This window comes from Hippopotamus amphibius, chromosome 5 (assembly GCF_030028045.1).
Source record: "Hippopotamus amphibius kiboko isolate mHipAmp2 chromosome 5, mHipAmp2.hap2, whole genome shotgun sequence".
Taxonomy (NCBI): Eukaryota; Metazoa; Chordata; class Mammalia; order Artiodactyla; family Hippopotamidae; genus Hippopotamus; species Hippopotamus amphibius.
Window position 1 is genome coordinate 135,086,115 of NC_080190.1, and position 20,903 is coordinate 135,107,017.

Genomic DNA, 20,903 nt, shown 5'->3' on the forward strand with positions numbered 1-20,903 from the left:
TCATGGCGCAGGGAGGGAAAGCCCAAGCACAACACAGTGGTCTCACTAGGTTACAGGGACAGAGTTCAGGGAGTCTGAGGCAGCTGTGTTTTTATAGGACAGAGTACCAGAGCAAGGAGCTACACAGAAAAGGAGCTCCAGAAGTCTGCATAAGGGTCCCCTTGAGTCTTTTGCTGCATACTAACCTGAGCATGTATAAGGTAAAATTCCACAAGAATCAGCAAAGAAGAACTGTCAGGGAGCTGGAGGCTGAACAATTCCCAGAGACCACAGGGCTAGGAAAATTTTGAACTTTGATCAGCCAAAATGGATCAAACTTGTTGGATATGTGGTATATTTAACAGAAAAAAGAAAAAAGAAAAAAAGAAACAAATGCTAAACAAATAACAAGATGGTAGACTAAAACTCAAGCATATCAATAATTACATTAACATAAATGCACTAAACTCTTTTAATTAAAAGACAGAGATTGTCAAACTGAACAGAAAAATAGACTTAGTTATATGCTATTTGCAAAAAGCACACTTTAAATGTAAAGACAAGTAGGTTAGAAGTGGTGGATAAAAGATACACAGCAAGTTTTGAACATGTGAAGACCATAATAACTGTACTATCTGTAAAAGTAAGTGTCAAAATAAAGAATATTATTGAGAAGAAGGGACATTTTATATTAAGGCATGTAAATCTTAAATGTGAATGCACTCAATACAAAGCTTCAAAAATCCATGAAAACTACAGAAATCAAAGAGCAGACAAATCCATAGTTATGGTTGGAGATTTCAGCACTCATTTTTTAATGTTAGAACAAGTAGCTAGGAAGTCAGTATGGATATGGAAGACACACTATCAACCCACATGATCAAATTGATTTTATGGAATAATGAATTCAACAATAGCAAAATGCACATTCTTTTTTTAAAGTGCACATACCGCATTCATCATGATAGAGTATGTGCTGGTCTTAAGAGCCATCTCAGTGAATTTAAAGGGATTGAAATTATATGAAGTATTGGGTTGGCCAAAAAGTTCATTCAGGTTTTTCCATAACATCTTACAAAAAACACGAATGAACTTTTTGGCCAGCCCAATATATTTGCTGACCACTGTGGAATTAAATATGAAAGTGAAAGCAGTAAGATATCAACAAAATGCCCAAATAGAAAATTAAACAGCACACGTGAGTCAAAGAAGAAACCACCAAGGAAAATTAGAGATTGTTTTGAATCTTTTTGATAATAATAACATGACGTGTCAAAATGTGTGGGATGAAGCTAAAGTAGTCCTTTATTTTACAAAATGATAAGCTGATTCTAAAATCTGTGTGGAAATGCTATGGGCCTAGACGATTCAGAACAATTTTGAAAAAGAAGAAAATAGTTGGAAGACTTACTCTATCTGATTTTAAATTGTCCTGTCTACAGTAATTAAAGCAATGTGGTCTATTGGCATAAGAATAGACAAACAGATCAACAGAACAGAGTAGAGAATCCAAAAATAGATCCATACATATATGGTCACGCAAATTTTAACAAACACTACATTCACAAAGAAGATATATAAATGCCCAATAATGACACAAAAAGGTGTTGGACATTATTAGTCATCATGGAAATGTAAATTAAAACCAAGATGAGACATTCCTACACTCGATGACCAAGAAAAAAAAAAATAACAAACTATGCAACAATATAGGTGAATTTCAAAATCATCATGCTGAATGAAAGAAGCCGAACACAAAAGACTGCATTCCGTGTAATTCCATTCATGTGACATTCTAGGAAAGCCAAATCTAATCTGCAGTACTGGGAGCAAATCAGTGGTTGCCAGACGCTGAAGGTGGGAAGCAGTGAACTAAGACTGGACACGAGGGACCTTTTAGCAGCAGTGGGAACGTTCTACAACCTGATTGCTGTGATAGTCACACAGGTGTGTGCATGTGTCAAAACTTGAAGAATGTACACTTCAAATGGGTATATTTTATAGTATGCACATTATATATAAAAGAAGCTAATCATTTATTACATAAGCAATATTAGCAGTTACTGTTATCTGACTGTTTTCCAAGGTTATAGAGTATTTTGAAGTCCTTTGGTTAATCTGAGAAGTAGGATATTAGCATGGTTTGTCTTGGTCTGATTGAACATCACAATTGTAATTGACCTTTCCATCCCCTGAGCTCTTACAGAACTTTGGATCTCATGTTTTAGCTCTTGGTGTACATGTCTTAGCTCCCCTAGTTGGGCCTCATAAAAGACAGGGACTTGGTACAACTATAACAGTTCTTTACTTAAAACTTTCCCCACAACTCATTTTATGAATGTAGTTAATGTTGAATGAACGCATTACTGGAGAGCACTTGGGGTGGGCTACTTTGGAAAGTCCCAAGTTTCCTGTCAATAGAGGTGTTTAAGAGAAGACTGAACAACTGTATGTTAGAAATATTGTAAAGTGATTCAAACGTTAGATGATGGTTGGACTAGAGAAGTTCTTTGCCAGTTCTGATTTATGTAAAAAGAAAGCTTCCAAGGGAATGGATGAGGTGTTTCTCCACAGAGAAAAGAGATTCTAAAATTTAAGAGGGACAGTAGCCATCCTGACAACCTGCTGAGCACAGGTAGAGTGGGTTCACCCTAAACCAACAGAGTAGGATACAGTGTCTGTTACCAAGTATGCAAGGTTGAATTATAAGCAAGGGAAGGATATAATTTCGGAAATGTACGAACCAGGTATTCTATTATGAGATCTAATAGAAGGTGTTTCAAGAAACGCAGGTTCATGCGAGAAGTTCCCTGGAGAGCAAAGACGGTGGTGATGTGGGGATGGGTCACCTGAGGATGGCAGACCCATAGAATTGCTCTTTCACTCCACTCGGTGAGGGCAAGACTCCCCACTCCCGTGGACCTTCATCCTCAAGATGAAGGAATGAATTCAGCACAAGGTAAAAAGGTCTGCACATCCTCTCATCAGACTCCTCTGCTTATAATTGTCATTATAACCTTTAAATCTAAGTTTACTCATCTGTAAAATGAGAATAATAATAATTAGAGAGTCATCGTGCGGATTTGATAAGATCATGCAGGTTTAGTTAAGGCCATGACACATAGAAAGTACTTAGTAAATCCTGGCTATGAAAATGGTTATGATTTGTTATCTTTCTCATCATTAAACAGCATGTCATTGTACATCCCAGTAATCCAGAGACAATAAGTAGCAGTACCATCTCCAGTCTCTGTACCATGCCCAGAGTGAAACAGCCTGTGCTACCCTCCAACACACTCAAGAACCATCTTTACTGCGTTAAAAACAGAAACTTGGGAAGAATGAGGCTTTCTCCTTTTAAAGTTTCATCTGTAGAGTCCCAAGCAGTTTTAGATGTGATACTTTATTCTCCAGTCAACCTCATTTCTACGAAGGTGTATTCTACTAGATTGAGAGTTCTATGAAATTCTGTGAGAGCAGACACCTGTAAGTTATACCCATCATTGTTTGCCCAGAGCTTAGCAAGGTACTTGGCGCTTAGTAGGAGCTCAGTAGATGACAGATAAATGAATGTGATCTCCTTTCCAAAAGCCTTATATGCAAGTCATGTTTGATAGAACCCCTAAGTGGCTGCCTTGCTTATGCAGCAGTGAAGTCAAGGTTTGCACATTGTAACTGTGATCATACTGAGTAGTCATTTAACCTGTTTACAGTAGCTGGAAGATTATTTCTCACTGTATGAAATGGACCAAGAAATAATTCATGCTTCATGTTCCCTGTCCTTCATAATGAGGTCTTCTTACCAGTTTAATTAGTTAGTAAAGGACAGCATTCTTTCCTTTCCACCTTTTGTCAAGAATTCTAAAGACTTTAAGAGAAATGACTCTGGAGGTGAAACAGTAGGACTTACTTATACACTCTGCACTGGAAACTATTTCAGGGTCTGTAGCAGCAAATCTCAAGCACCTTTTACCTTGCCCCATAATGCCGGAGTTTGAGTATAAATGATGGAATAACTAATGACATGTTGCCCCACAAAGTAGAATTAGCTTCCTTTATCATCATCAGCCTTTTTTTTTAAAGAACACACAGAAATGTATAAATTGCAGTTTATCTCACCACAGAAGCATTTAATCACATGTACTACAATTATATTTTTCATGGCTACTGAGAATAATCACTGTTTCTTCATTATAAGGATTGCCCTAAGAATTACATTAATGAGGGTGAACCATAATAGCATTGGGAATTAAGCTACATCTAAATGTTAAACTTACATCTCAGCCTTGTAGATTCCCTCCAAATTGATTGCTGTGGGCCAGGACCTTTTCATGGGCATTGGCATTTAATGCATATTCCTGGAACTGTTTTACTTTAAGTGAGATGTGTGCTTGCATTAAAAGCATACTCATTTCCCAGTCTCCTTCTTACACATTTGTTTCCTTTGTTTCGGAATCCACAAAGCTTTTCGTGTTTAGCTCATTTTTTTCCTCACTGCATAACGACTTTCAGAAGGTTAAATTTTAAAAGGTTTTATGTTTAAAAAAAAACAAACATCGCATCCCTTTAGCAAATAGTCAATTAATGGGGCTGCATTTAGCTGCCAAATGGGAACCTGCCAGGTGACCAAGAAAGTAAAGGCCTATTTGCTTAAATAAAACAAAAGCATATTAGAATAACTGAGCCAACATTTACTAGATTTTTCTCCAGTGTCAACCTCTAACTTTACCTGCTTCCTCTTCAGGATGATGGTTTGAGGCCAGGACTATTCACCATGTTTCTGTTTTCCTTGTAGTTCTTTCCTCAGAAGCTGTGGTGGAGGAACTTTGCAACTTTAGCCAAATAGTTTGTGATCTATTTGTAACCAACTGACTTACACCAAAGCATGGACACACTTATTTTGGACAAGTCCATGCTATCTGACACATAAGCAAGCGATAAAGAATTGAAAGGCGTCTAGAGGTACTCACTGCCAGAGCAGTTTTCGTCAGTGTCCTGAGCTGCCTCTGAATGGATCCACAGGACACCATCCTCATTTTTCTGGATATGATTACATAGTATTCCTTAATGTCACCTTTTATTATATTTTTAATGCTGTATCTTTTCAGGTGGAATTTTTTTTTTTAGTATTAAAATTGTCTTCTGTATGTTTCCTATTTTCTGTGGTACAACGTCCCATGACCCTCACACGGTCATATGCAGAAATAAAGAAGCCTGTCTTGGCGCAGACGCTTAGTCCACCTAGCCCGTAATTCTACTGCCGACAGTGGCCCCCAAAGCCATTTTGTGGAGGACTTGGTTGCCCCCCTTGACATGACCCCTAAAATTTTAGGTGCCTACTCTAAAATAGTCTCATTCTCTTTGTAACCTCATATGGCTTAATCAGCTGTGAATTTAGCTAGATCCCTTTAAAAGGACAGTTTTAACCTGTCCTACATACTGGGGGGGATGGGTAATGGAGATCCACAGAGTAACTGGAAGGGCCATTGCAGCTTCTCAAGACTGATTTCCATTCTGAATAGTGATACCAATCCTCAGGTGGCCTTACCTGCTGCTCCTGTTCTTTGTCTCACAGCCAGTTAGGTCTCCATCCACAGCAACGCATTCCCTCCATCCTACAGCAACTCGGCCTTTTTGATGGTCAGTATAGTTTTATCAAAGTTTCTTTGAATGGGTAAAATACACCCCCTTCTCCTTTCTTACATCTTTTTTTAAACCTTTTTAAAGATTGTAAAAACAAGCCAACTCCTCCTATTATGAAAAACTATGATCTTTTTTTCCCTATAGACTATGTGCTTAAGTGCTTAATAATAAACCTTCTTTAAATAAGTTTTATAAATCCATCAGCTTGGCCGTGTGACAGTGAGAATCACTAGTCAGAGGTTCATAGCGTCTCCCTTGCAACCTCCCTCGTGCCTGGACATCTTCCTATCGACCAATTGGCCTCCAGTACCGTAATCATTTATAATGGCTCTCTCCAGCTCCACCATGTCCCCCAGGCATTCCTGCAGTACCCCTGCCAGCCAGCCTTCCAGAACGATTCATATTCAGTACAGGAAGTAGGCCTAGAACAGCATGTCCAGGTAATACTTCCAACTTGTCTCATTCCTTTGTGTCTGCTTGCCAACAGAATGGGAGGTGACACGCGGAAACAAAGGTTTACATCTACTAACATCTGGCTTCCACTGCACAGCAGCTTTGTAACCTTTATGTATCTGTAGCCAGAAATCAAAATGTCCATTTGAACACAATTATAGAAAACCATGATGATTTTAAGGCTTTCGTTATAAACTCCACCCTGGAAGCAATCTTTAGAGTCTTTTCAAGTCTGAAGACCCATGTGCATTGACTGCTCTCACACTGTGCTCTGGCACAGACAGTTTTTACTGACGTTTTTTTAGGAGCATCATTCCCCAGGTGCGGAGAGAACTGCAGAAAGGCACATACATGGAGTCACACTGGCTCAAATGGGTAGGAGCTTTGTGGACATCAGGCCATGAAAGAAGAGTGGGCAATGATTTCTGTATGGACAAAGGGAGAATAATAAATTGGGACTGACATATATACATGAGTAAGATTCAAAATTACCCCCATCATGAGAAGTGTCAATGTTAGTTTGAGGTACAAAACAAGGTAGAAGGAGAGAGTGGTATAGATGTTTCTTTATCGCTACATATGGAAGTTATGACTACACATGCGCAGACATAAAATTATAAACTCAAAGATAAAGAATCAATTATGTATGAATGTGATTGTACTTTCAAGGTTTATAGGTGGGTTAATTTTCTGAAAGGCAAAATAATGACTCTCATGTGGAAGGTGTGAGGCAGGTCAGGGGAGAAATTAGGGTATTAAGGGGTGGGTAGGTGGTGAAGACAAGTCCAATTTTATACACACACAGATTATAGATATAGATATAGATATAGATATAGATATAGATATAGATATAGATAAATGTGTGTGTCTGTGTGCAAAATTTGTTTTTATTTTCCCCCCAATCCTCCTCATCACTGGGGACCATCCCCTACCCTAAGGGAGAAGGCAGAAGACCAGCGCTTAGGTTGGTACTCAGTTTGCTCAGTGCCCTTAGGGGAATCACGGGGAATCATGGATGGAGACCATGAGTCATTGAACTTTTGAGAAGCAACATGAATGTGACTGTTCCTTTAAGGTTGTAGATGGGTGGTATTAAGTTATAATTTTCTAAAAGGTACAATCATAATTCCCATGCAAATAAAAAATGAACACGTCAAAGATTTTATTCAATTCATTCATTAATATGGGAATCAGTAAGATAGTCACCCCAATTCAAAGAGCATTTGAGAAACTGAGTTTATGCAGCTTAATAAATATTAACCTAAGATTGCTAGGTTAGATTAAAACTGATTAACTAGTTAATGTCTTAGAGGCCAATAAACTGTAACCTTTGGAAACAACTGTTCTATGAGACAGAAATAATTTTCATCTCTACTAGGCTAAATATCAGTGACTAAACATATAACATCACTAAGTCTGGGACCTTTAATCAGTAGTTAGCAGTGAGTCAAACTAAGTACATTGTCCTAGATAATCTTTCATGGGCTTTGCCCCTGAATGACACTGAAAGGATGTGTTCCCCACCTTTTTGCCTTATTATCAAGTTGTGGATAATTTCCACAACAGTGGTGAAAAGTAGAGGAACATACTGAGTAGTACATAATAGAGTGTTTAGATCTCAGCTTATATGTGAAACATCCCAAGCTTTCGGTAACAAGAAGCTTCTTGTCATTCCCCAAGGCAGCAGCTGAGAGGAGAATCCCCAGAAAATAGGATTTACCTAACAAAATTCATGTAGAGAGGCAGAATGAAACCAGTATTTCTCTCTGCTTTTGCCCCATTAGATATTTAATAATTCATTCATTTATCCATTCAGTGATTCAACAAACATTTATTGAGCATCTACTGCCTGCCAGGCTTTAGGGAGCAGAGTGAAAAAGACAAAGTCCCTTCTAGTGGGAAAGACAAGCAGCAAATAATGAAATCATTGCAAGAGTGATATAGTTTTAGGTAGTAGAAAGTGCTGTCAAGGTGGGGGAGGGGGAGGAAACAGGGTAAGAGGATAACAAATGATCCGAGGGGAGGGGTGGTTTGGGATGGGATGCTTGCAAGCTCTGAGGAGGATCGGCAGGCCCTGCAGAGTGTGGCACACAAGACCGGGGGCTTGGTGTTAGGAGGGGCTCTGCTGTCCGTCTTCTGATAGGTAGGCCCAGGCTGCCTGAGCCCACCATCTGAACATGATTGAGTCTTCACTCTAGTTCACGGCTCAGGATACCCCCAGCTTGAATTTCCATCTTCTTGTCATGATGCAAAGTAAGGATGGAGCTGCAAGTGGCGTGAACCGTGCACACAGTTCTCCAGTGGGGACAGGCTGTTACAGCTGTCCCAGCATAAGGCAGGGAGAGACGGCTCCGAAAACTGGGTAGGAGCGTGGTTGTCCGTTTGGAGAGCCCTGGCTTTGAATGCTATCTCTGCTGCTTACCACCGTGTGACTTTCGTTACTTAAACCTGTTTTCCATCTGTTAATGATGCAGGATGATCACTCCCTCATGGGGTCACTTGGAAAACTGAACCAAATAATCTCCAAAAAGCCCTAGGCACACAGGAGACCCTCAACAAATAGTATTGTTCCTGTCCTTCCCACATTTGCAGAGTCTGTAGTGCCATCTTCCTATAGCGATAATTAATTAGTCTTATTACAGCCATACAGCTTCAACTCTATGGAAAGACAAATCATTATCACAGAGTTTAGGTACTTGTGAACTGGAGGTGCTCCAGAGATGTTGGTGCTGACCCACATTCTGTGGTCACAATTATCCCAGCCACCAGTTCCAAGCTTTCCAGAGATGGGAGGCGCGAGGCCTTAGTGGCACCCCTGAAACTTTCCGGCACAGGCGTGGAAATTCGTGGGTAAGAATTTAGAAACTAAAATTATGATACTTTTCATGGAGTTTTGATCTGGGATGTTTTTCCATTTCCTGTCCTTTCCTTTGTTTTACTGTTCTTTCCTTTCCCTCTTATAAGTTGCTTTCTCTTCTGGAGAGCTATGGGTTAGGAAGCTGTTAATTAGTTGTGTCTCACTCTAATTTTCAATGAGATTTAATATAGTAGGGATAAAACTGCCCTTTTGAAAAGAGAGGTTAAATGTCTGCAAATTCCATGAATTGATTTTCTACTTATTTTGGTAATGTTTTTTCATTTCATAATGTTGCTGAAAGAAATAATAATTTTAATTAAGCTTTAAATGTAATTTTTTATTTTATATATTCTAGGGAGACTAAGTTTTCTTGCAGGGAATACGTTAAGACCATAACGTTCTTCTCCAACCCCATAATTATCATGATCAGGAAATGTCTGTAATACATTACATTGTAATTAAATCACATACCCCAAACTGTTCAAGATCTGTTTATAAAGGAGAATGGATTTTCCACAGCTGCTCGCCTGTGAGTGCCTCCTTCATGAAACATTGCGGCAGCCAATGTGTGCACGGAAATAACAGACTTGAATTTAAACTTTCAAAGCTTTCAAACGTCTTTCAAAAACTTCTCATAACATGAATTGCTTAATTTGTGCCCATGAACCCCCACTGATTACATATGAATGAGAGTCAACCTACGGTAAGAGGGGGCTATGAGAATCTCGTGTATTTACCACCCATCTCTTCAGGAATTAGCAGGTATTCATTTAACCTTTTTCTGATATCCTGCACAGACCATGGTCATTACTGGGATCGTTCTGTGAAGATTAGAATCTGTCGTGAACAGTATAGAGCGGGTCAAGTATTTCTTCCAATATTCATTGGACCATCTTCACCCAGTCACACAGCTGGAAAATATTTTGTGAGATGAATGTTTACCAAAAAAAGGATTCAGAAAGGAGAGAGAAAAGGGGGAAAGAGAAGGACGAGAAGGGAAAATAATCCAAACATGGGTCAAGGCAGGGTCACATAGAATAGACCGTATGGTCCAACTGTTCCATGTTGAAGAACGATCATCAGAACTTTGATATGTTAAATAAGAATTTTAAATCCTTCAAGTTGTATTTAATTGATCATGCTTTGTGGATATATTGGCCAATCTCATGGATACATAATGTCTGTAGTAAAGCATTAACTGAGTGCCTACTCATCCTCACCAGCATCTTGAACTTGGGTATCATCAGCCCTCACTCATTCATGAGGAAACAGTCCGGGTGGCCTTACATGATTCGCCCAAATTCACCCAGTTATTAAGCAGAGGAGTTTGAATTTGAACCCAGTCCTATCTGACTCTAACCCCTATATTCTCTAAGCTGTATCTCCCTGTCTAGGTCCGATTTCTCCGTGACTGACAAGCTCAAGGATATGTCTTTACATCCTTGAATTCCAAACCTCCCTTAGAACTTATTTCCTAAAGGTGAACTGCCCTAATCGTGCTGTAGTTTATTTCCAAGTGGTGAATACTGGCCTTCAGAGCAGGCTCCTTCCTACTTGCTTTCGCCTCCTAAAAATCATTTGTTGATTCCCTTTTCAGAGCTCATATACCTGTCAAAAGATTCTGTGCAATTTATCCCTAAGGGTAGTTAACATATCGCCTGCTGCCCCTCACCCTGCAACGTCAGGTACTCTCAGAAATTGCAATGCAGTCTCTCCCTCAAGTGCTGGTCTTTTCAGTCAGTGGCTGTCACTGACAAAATGTCTCCTTGGAACTGCAGAAACAAAGCTGCAAGGCTGCCAGCAGGCCTGCTCTCGTTTCTCCTGTGGTTATCAGTGTCCTCACTGGTGGTACCAGATCTTCTGGAGTTGTTTCAGTTTTGTAAACTGTTCATGGGAACCTAGATGATCTCTGAGGAAATGCTTTCCTTAAGTCACTGGTTCTGAAGGGATGCAGCCAATTCCCAGCCATCTGGCAGTCAGTTTCTTTCAGTCTGAGACAGAAGGGGAATTTCAGAGGCCTTGAAGAGGGCATGCACAAATATTTCTTGCTTCTATTTTTTCAACATGGAATTTGGAGACTTGTCTGTCAGCCACCATGCTGTGTCTTTAGGAAACTCTAAATGAGAGCACACCAGCCCCAAGCAAGCTGCACTCTGTTAGAATTAAATGTCCTTTCCTGTTACTTGAAGTCCACAATTCTGATTCATCTTCTATCTGCCCTCAGTGACTTTCATTCTTTGAACTCCTCGACTTAGTCCTTAACTTGTACATGAATTTGACATCCTGACGCTGTCTGAGATCCAGAGAGCACATGCTCCTCACCCGCTTCAACTAGTTCTAAAATGTCATGGCTTCTGTTAGAAATGCTTCTAGCGCCTACCAAAGCGAAAACACAGATTCGTCTCTCCTGGGTTGTGCTGTGAGCTCATGGCATAAAGTGTCTTCTGGTTTAAAAATGGACTGCTGGCCTTTTCACTGGGAAGTTTGGTTATCTTCAACCACATGCTTTCCAGAGAATTTCAGAGGCTGGGATACCATCATCTGGCCCTGGTCTTTGTCACCTGTCCCCCAAACTGTACTTCCTCCCCAGCCATCTCCTCACCACCACGATTGTTTACACAATTCCACCTCCACAGTTTTCTGGAGCGTCTCCCTACGGTGCAGCTCCAGTCTCCCCACCTTCCTGCCCGTTGGCCCCCAACAGCTCCCCATTTATGAGCTATGTTCAGTCTGTTTTCAGCCTTATTAGAACCGTTCAAAGATAATGTTGGTTGCCAACTTTATCTGCCTATAAATAACCCAGATTCCCCCCGACATCACTGAAACTGGAATGCTCACATGTTCTATTCACCTGGAACATCTGTGCCCCATCTCTGCCTGTCAGCATCCTAAGTACTTGTGCTGGATGTTCTCTTGTGCCACTCCGTATCAGTCATCACCTTTCTCTACCCTATACTGTGCCCTTGGAGGCTCACTGTTATGGACTACCCTCTGGCTGATGACTGGCCAAGGGAGGCCCTGGAGGATGTGAGAGGCACCAACAGGGGACTGATTCCCCGGCTTCTACAAACAACCACAGCTCCTCTGGTGACCCTCTCCAGCAGATATAACTGCACTGTAGCTGCTTTCTTCTTTGCCCTTTTTGGCCTAGGGATGGCACTGGCCTTCCTTGCTGCTCCTTTAGCATCCCTTGTTGGTTTTATCTAACCCTGACCACTCTTTGTAAATAATCCTTTCATTAAATTTTCCACTTATCTTTTTGGAGTGTCCCATCCATTTCCTACAAGGGCTCTGACTGATACAGCACCCCCAAGGCCCAGTTCACTTACACAATTTGCTGATTTCATTCATTCACTCAACAAATATACATTTATCATTTGTTTGGTGTTATGCTGTAGGCATTGGTGACAGAGAGGAGAACAAAACAGTGGCCTTGCCTTCAGGAACTTACAATATAGTGCGGAAAACAAATGTGAAAAGAGCAATTATAACAAAGAAGGGTAAAGATTACAATAGGAGAGGTATGGAGAACACCCAGCAAGGGGACCTAACCTAGGGGTCAGAGAAGTTCATTCAATTACATAAGGTATCCACTATTTTCTGTCCTTTCCCCATAGCACTCAGTACATTCTGACTGTGTTACTATTACTTGCAGACACATTTCGCTGCCTCTGCTACAGAATGAGCTTTTGAGAGCAGAGACTTTTTCACCTGTATACCTAGAATGTTGTAGGAATTCAAATATTTGTCCAGTTGAATTGAATGGAACCTTCTGAACACTTATAAACCTCAGTTCCAGCCCACCCACTGAAGGTTGTACCTTATCAGGACAGATAATGGTGAGGACCCCACCCTTACAGAGCTATCCAAGTAACAGAAAACATGTGTTACTACTTTAGAAGCCTCCTCAACACAGGTGAAGGTGTTATCAACTTAATACACCCTGTTTCAGATACTTGCTAACAGACATGGGGGTCATTTATTGTCGGGGTTGAGAGGTGAGCTTTCTTTTATATGTTTGTTTTGCCTCCCTGGCTTGTGTTGTGTTGATAGCAACATAGCTGACTGAACTCAGTGTGAAATATGAATGAATAGAGGGAAATCCATATTCTACTATAGAGGAAGGAGCGTGGGGCGATAAGTAAAGAAAAGCTGTGGTACAAAGTTTTTAAAACTTGGGTTGGTGTAGAGAAAATCTGGATGGCATCCTGAGGCAGCAGAGAGCTCAAGAACAAAGAGCATGAAGTAGAGGATTGGGAGAAGAGAACTCTGGCGATGTGATAGACCAGAATTTCTCAGACACATTGCTCTCCTGCCAAAAAAAAAAAAATGATTGTTGGATAAAACAATAACTGTCTTTCTATAACACATGGCTTAGTGAAGCAAAGTAAGTGAATTCCTCAGAGGTAAAAAATGATGAAGCAAGGATCTATAAGAGGTAAGAAACTCTGGAGCCTTTGTCTAAGGGTATCTGCCAATCTCTGCTCTCGTAGAGCATCGGTTTTAATGAGGAGTGAGGGCATCTGGAACAGGAGACAAAACTTGGGGCCCTAGTGTTCTTATATAAGGTCTTGGTTAACTTTAAATAAATATGTAATCCTATCAATCATCTGAGGTCTCCACTGAGAGAACTGAAATAAAGTGTGTAACTTCCAAAGGAGTAGAGTTTGGGGGAAAAAGGAATGACAGGAAGAAGAAATAAATTCAGCACAAAGGAGGGGAAGAAAGAAAAGGAAAAAAACAAACTTAGAAAGCAAGTGAACAAATAGAAAACAAAAACTAAGATGATATGAGTCCAATTTAACAATAATCACAATCTACATAAATGAATTATAATCTCCAGTTAAAAACCAAAGATTGTTAGACTAGATTTCAAAAATTCAACTTTAAACTATTGATAAGGGAAACCCCTAAAAATATAAGTACAGAGGCAGACTGCAAGTAAATTGATGGGTAAAGACAAAGAATTAGGTAAAGAAAGGAGGTAGAGCTATATTAAATATTAGGTAAAACTAGATTTCATGACAAAAAGTATTACTACAAATGGCAAGGATGACTACATATTAATAAAGATGTTCAGTTTACCAGGAAGATGTAATTCTAAGTTTGTGTGCTCCTAAAAGCATAACTTTGAATATATTTAAAAGAACTTGCTGAATCTACAAAAAAAATAAACACATCCAAAATTACAGGTCATTTTCACAGATCTCTCTCAAAATTGATAAACCAAATAGACAATAAATCAGTAAGGAGTTAAAAGATTTGACAAATACAATTAACAAACTTGTTTTAATGCACAGACACAGTATACTGAAAGCACATTCTTTTCACCACATGTAACATTTATAAAATGGATCATCCATTAGGCCATGGAGAAAATCTCAGCAAAACTCAGAGTTCGTATCATATAGCCCACATTCTCTAACAGTTGAATTGTATGCCAATAATGAAAAAATAACTAAGGAAACCATGTACCCTTGAAAATTAAAAAACACATTCTAATTCGTGCATCAAAGAAAAAAACCAAACTAGGAATTAGTACATATTCAGAACTAAGTGATCATGAAAATACTCATCAGAACTAGTGGGATAGGGACTTCTCCGGTGGTGCATTGGTTAGGAATCTGCTTGCCAATGCAGGGGACACGGGTTCGAGCCCTGGTCCGGGAAGATCCCACATGCCGTGGAGCAGCAAAGCCCTGCACTACAACTACTGAGCCTGCGCCCTAGAGCCCACGAGCCACAATTACTGAGCCTGCACACCACACTACTGAAGCCCGCATGCCTAGAGCCCATGCTCTGCAACAAGAGAAGCCACCACAATGAGAAGCCCTCACACTGCAAGGAAAAGTAGCCCCCACTCGCCACAATTAGAGAAAGCCCACGCACAGCAACGAAGACCCAATGCGGCCAATATAATTAATTAATTAATAATAATAAAAAAAGAACTGGTGGGATATAGAGAGCTAAAGCAGTAGTAGGGGAAAGATTGTAGCCTTACTGCTTATGTCAGTGACAAGGAAAGTGCAAAGTAATAAACTGAGCATTCAACTCAAGTGGTTAAAAAAACAAAAGTGAATCAACCTAAGAATAAGGACGGAAATAATAAATATAAGTAAAAGTCAATGAAGAAAAAAATACTACACATTAGAGAATGTCCCCAAAAAACAAGATTGTCTCTCTCTTTTTTTTTCAAAGAGTAATACAGCTGACAAACTGCTGGCAACATTGAAGAATAAAAAAGAGAAGAGACTCCAAAAACCAGCATCAGGAATGAAAAAGAATACTCTCTATAGATGCTGCAGACATAAACAGAGATAAAGACAGGATATTACTGACAACTTTAAGCTGATTATTTTGAATATTTGGAAAAACTCACACATTCCTAGAAAAATTGTAGTTTCCAAAGTTAATTCAAGAAGAAACACAAAACCTCAATAACCCAATAACTAGGATAGAAATGGAATCATTAGTTAAAATTCTTATCATAAAGAAAGTACCAGACTTAGATGCTTTTGTAAGGAGTTCTACAAAATGACCAGGAAATGAATCATTCTAATCTTACACAAACTATTCCAGAGTATAGAAAAAGAAGGAACACTTGCCATTTTATGAATCAGATATATATCCTTGATGCTAAAAATGGAAAGCCACAAATAGAAAATGCAAATTTTTAAAAATGTATAATTTACAGTTAGTAACAAAAAGTACAAGCCATGGAGGAAAGAAAACTAACAAAAGGCATGCCACACTGTATTACAAAACTTCAAAGACATTACAGAAGACTTAAATAAATAGAAACATATCAACACACCATTTTCATGGATAAGAACATAGTCTCCTAATAAAAAGATGTTAGTCCTCCACAAAGTGATATGTAGATTAACACAATTCCCATTAAACCCGCCCCCACAAAAAATTTGTATAATTTTAAAATGATTCTAAATTTTATCTGAAAGAGCAAACAGACAAGAATAGTAAGATATTCCTGAAGGAGAAGAAAGAGAAAGTGAAGGAACTTGCCCTGCCAGATAACAAGAATTAGAAAGCAGTGGTAATTAAGGTACTGTGATAGTGTCGTGGGAACAGACAAACAGACCACTAGAACAGAATTAGGAAGTCCCAAGACCAACATATATAAGGAAATTTGATATATGCCAAAATTCATAGTGCAGACCCGTGGGGAAAGAGGATGTACTAGTCAAATTTTGCTTGAACAACTGAAAAATAAGAATAGAAGCCTACCCTACACCAAAGTCAATTCCAATTCTAAATGGATGAAGAACTTAAAAATGAAAAGCAAATTTTAAAAGTTTTAGAATAGGACCCCAGAGAATATTTTTGTGATGTAAGGGTAGGGAAGTATTTCTTAAACAAGATATAAAAAGTAAAAATCATAAAGGAAAGTATTCATAAATTCAACTACATTAAAAGTAAGAACATCAAGACTGGAAAAAGATGGAGGAGTAGGACGTGGCGATCACCTTCCTCCACACAAATACATCTACTTGGGGAGTGGGTCCTGGAGAACACCTTCCAAATGCTGGCAGGAAACCTCAGACCGCCAAAAAGGCAAGAGAATTTTGACATAATTGGGTAGCGCAAGGGAAAGAAGGGGAAAAGAGACAAAGCATTCTGAGGAGACCGGCTCCTCTGGGAGGGAGCTGTGAGGGGGGAAGGCTCCCACACATGAGAGCCCCCTCACTGGCAGGGAAGGACAGAGGGAGCCTCGGAGCCCCAGAAGAGAGAGCAACGGCAGGTCTGCTGAGGGCCCAGTGGAGAGGTCTGCTGAGGGCCCAGTGGAGAGATCCCCGCACGTAGGAGTCAGGCAGCACTCCCCAGCCAGAGAAGCTAATGTGCTCACCTGCAGCGGTGGTGGGGGCTGGGCCCTGAGGCCTGGGATTCAGAGAACAGACCCCGGGGTGGGGGGGGGGGTGGGGGGGGGAGGGGGCTGCATGAGAATAGCCTGAGGGACAGGTGCACCAGCAAGCTAGGAGGGAGTTTGGGGAAAGTCCTGGGTCAGACAGAGAGGCAGGGGACTTTTGTTTCAGAGTGCTTGGGAGGAAGTTTCCTCTCCACGAACTCACAGGCTGCGAAGTGGCATGACCCAAGACTGCTGGATCAAAAAGCCTGCCATCCCATGCCCCCGCCCGCCCCACGCACCTCTGGGTCCAGCTGAACGCCCACCCAGCTGCACGCCGCCCCCACTGCCACGCTGCCGGCCCCCGGCCTGCTCACCCACAGCCGCCAAGGGTCCTGTGTGTAAGGCAAGTTATCGGCCACACCCTCCCAGCAGCAGGGGCAGCCCACCAACAAGGGTCCCACGATCAGGACCAACTTCCCTGGGAGAACACACAGCACACCTCAGCCTCACACTCACCTCTGATGCTGCAAGCAATCCTGCAGATTTCAGTTAGACTGCCATATCCCTCCCTACCCCCAACCTAAATGTGCAAGTGAGCCCCAATCACCCTCTTTCACCTCCTCTTGCCTGGTCAGAGAACTGACTCCTGAGAGCAACCCACACACAAAGTAAGGACTAAAAGCAAAACTGATCCCCCAGGACTGCAGGACTGAAGAAGAGAAAGAGAAACAGCTGCAGGAGGAGCAGATTTAATGCCCACAATAGGCTTGAAAGAATCTGCATCTGTGGATCACTTGAATAGACGAGCGTTTCTGCAATAGAGACTGTAGACATAGGGGACAACTGGGAACTGTGGGGACAAATACACACAGGACTACTACCAGATCACAGTCTGAGCTCTCCATAGTCTCCTCCACAGCAGATGCAGAGCCCTACCTAGAAATATTGGAGGACTTCTTGGTATGCTTATCTTGTTTCTGGTTTTAGGTATTTGTTAGTTAAATTTTTACTGTATATATTTGTATGTGGATTTGCTTGTAATTGGTATGAGTACTCTCTTCTTTTCTTTGCTCTCTCATTTTCTCTTCTCATTGGTTTCTTTTCCTCTTCTCTTCTGCAAGGGCAAGTGTGCACATCTCCTTGTGTGATTTTGACTTATTAGAGTTGCTTTTACCACCAGTCTTGGGGATCTGTCTGTCCTTTTCCCCTTCTTCCCTTTTTTCTTCCTTTTTCTTTTTGCTCTCCTTCTACTCCTTTTTCTCCATGCCATGCAGCTTCCAGGGACTTGATGCCCCGGCCAGGGACCAAACCTGGACCTCTGAGACAGCAGAGCGGAGTCCAGGACATTGGACCACCACAGAGCTCCTGACCCCATGGGATATTAATCAGCAAGTGCTCCCCCAGAGTTCTCATTCTCAACACCAAGCTCCAAATCCAACCAAAGGCCAGCAAGCTCCAGTTCTTGACACCTCAAGCCAAACAGAACAGAGATAAGAGGAATTTCTACTAGGCAGCATTGGGAAAGGAGACAGCAAATAGACAAAATGAGAAAACAAAGAAACACCTTGCAGGCAAAGGAGCAAGATAAAAACCCACAAGATCAAATAAATGAAGAAGTTGGCAAATTGCCTGAAAAAGAATTCAGAATAATGATAGTAAAGACCATCCAAAATCTCGAAAAAAAAATAGAGAAAATACAAGAAACATTTAATAAGGACCTAGAAGAACTAAAGAGCAAGCAAACAGTAATGAACAACACGATAACTGAAATCAAAACTACTCTAGATGGTATAAACAGCAGAATAACTGAGGCAGAAGAATGTGTGAGTTGGAAGATAGAAGGGGAGAAACAACTGCCACAGAGCAGGAAAAAGGAAAAAGAATAAAAAGAATGGAAGACAGTCTCACAGACCTCAGGGATAATATCAAGCATACTAACATTCAAATCATAGGAGTCCCAGAAGAAGAAGAAAAAAAAAGAAAGGGTCTGAGAAAATATTTGAGAAGATTATGGTGGAAAACTTCCCCCACATGGGAAAGGAAACAGTAAACCAAGTCCAAGAAGTGTAGAGTCCCATACAGAATAAACCCAAGGACAAACACACCGAGGCACATATTAATCAAAGTAACAAAAATTAAACGCAAAGAAAAAAATATTAAAAGCAGCAAGAGAAAAGCAACAAATAACATATAAGGGGAAACCCATAAGGATAACAGCTGGTCTGTCTGCAGAAACTCTGCATGTCAGAAGGGAGTGGCAGGTGATAAAGACTTGAAAGAGAAAAACCTACAGCCAAGAATACTGTATCCAGAAAGAATCTCATTCAGATTCGAAGGAGAAATCAAAAGCTTTACAGACAAGCAAAAGTTAAGAGAATTCAGCACCACCAAAACAGCCTTACAACAACTGCTAAAGAACTCCTCTAGGCAGTAAACAAAAGAGAAGGAAAAGACCTACAAAAACACAGCCAAAACAATTAAGAAAATGGTAATAGGAACGTACATGTCAGTAATTATCTTCAATGTAAATGGATTAAATGCTCCAACCAAAAGACACAAACTGGCTGAATGCATACAAAAACAAGACCCGTCTATATGCTGCCTAGAAGAAACCCACTTCAGACCTAGGGACACACACAGACTGAAAGTAAGGGGAAGGAAAAAGCTTTTCCATGCAAATGGAAGTCAAAAAAAAGCTGGAATAGCAATACTCATATCAGACAAATTAGACCTTAAAGTAAAAACTGTTACAAGAGACAAGGAAGGACACTACATAAAGATCAAGGGATCAATCCAAGAAGAACATATAACAATTGTAAATATCTATGCACCCAACATAGGAGCACCTCAATATGTAAGGCAATTGCTAACAGCCATAAAAGGGGACATCGACAGTAACACGAAAATAGTAGGAGACTTTAACACCCCGCTTACACCAATGGACAGATCATCCAAACAGAAAATAAATAAGGAATCACAAGCTCTAAATGAAACATTAGACCATCTTGACTTAATTGATATTTATAGGACATTCCATCCAAAAACTACAAAATACCTTGCTTCTCAAATGCACATGGAACATTCTCCAGAATAAATCACATCTTGGGGCATAAATCAAGCCTCAGTAACTTCAAGAAAATTGAAATCATTTCAAGCATCTTCTCTGACCAAAACACCATGAGACTAGATATCAATTATAGGAAAAAAACTGTAAAAAATACAAACACATGGAGGCTAAACAATATGCTACTAAACAACCAAGAAGTCACTGAAGAAATCAAAGAGGAAATCAGAAAATACCTAGAAAGAAATGACAATGAAAACATGATGACCCAAAACCTATGGGAAACAGCTAAAGCAGCTCTAAGAGGGAAGTTTACAGCAATACAATCCTACCTCAAGAAACAAGAAAAATATCGAATGAATAACCTCACCTTACACCTAAAACAATTAGAGAAAGAAGAACAAAAAAACCCTCAAAGTGAGCAGAAGGAAAGAAATCATAAAGATCAGATGAGAAATAAATGAAAAAGAAATGAAAGAAACAGTAGCAAAGATCAATAAAACTAAAAGCTGGTTCTTTGAGAAGATAAACAAAATTGATAAACCATTAGCCAGACTCATCAGGAAAAAAAGGGAGAAGACACAAATCAACAGAATTAGAAATGAAAAAGGAGAAGTAACAACTGGCGCCACAGAAATACAAAAGATCATGAGAGACAACTACAAGCAACTATATGCCAATAAATTCGATAACCTGGAAGAAATGGATACATTCTTAGAAAAGTACAACCTTCCAAGACTGAACCAGGAAGAAACAGAAACTATGAACAGACCAATCACAAGCACTGAAATTGAGACTGTGATTCACAATCTCCCAACAAACAAAAGCCCAGGGCTAGATGGATTCACAGGGAAATTCTATCAAACATTTAGAGAAGAGCTAACACCTTTCCTTCTCAAACGGTTCCAAAATATAGCAGAAGGGGGAACACTGCCAAACTCATTCTACAAGGCCACCATCACCCTGATACCAAATCAGGGAAAGATGTCACAAAAAAAGAACATTACAGGCTAATATCACTGATGAATATAAATGCAAAAATC

At 40.2% G+C, this 20,903-nt stretch overlaps 1 protein-coding gene across 3 annotated transcripts in view; it reads left to right on the forward strand.

Annotated features, from left to right (window-relative positions):
- Positions 1 to 20,903, forward strand: part of CPQ (carboxypeptidase Q) — a 514,519-nt gene that overhangs the window by 488,756 nt on the left and 4,860 nt on the right. Inside the window, exon 8 of one of the 3 annotated variants that reach the window (XM_057734218.1) lies at positions 4,775 to 5,126. The exons of the other annotated variants lie outside the window; for them this stretch is intronic. Within the exon in view, the coding sequence (XP_057590201.1) occupies positions 4,775 to 4,851 (77 nt within the window). The 3' untranslated portion in view covers positions 4,852 to 5,126. Of the gene's footprint in view, positions 1 to 4,774; positions 5,127 to 20,903 lie in introns of those variants that run through there. 3 annotated transcript variants of the gene reach the window in all.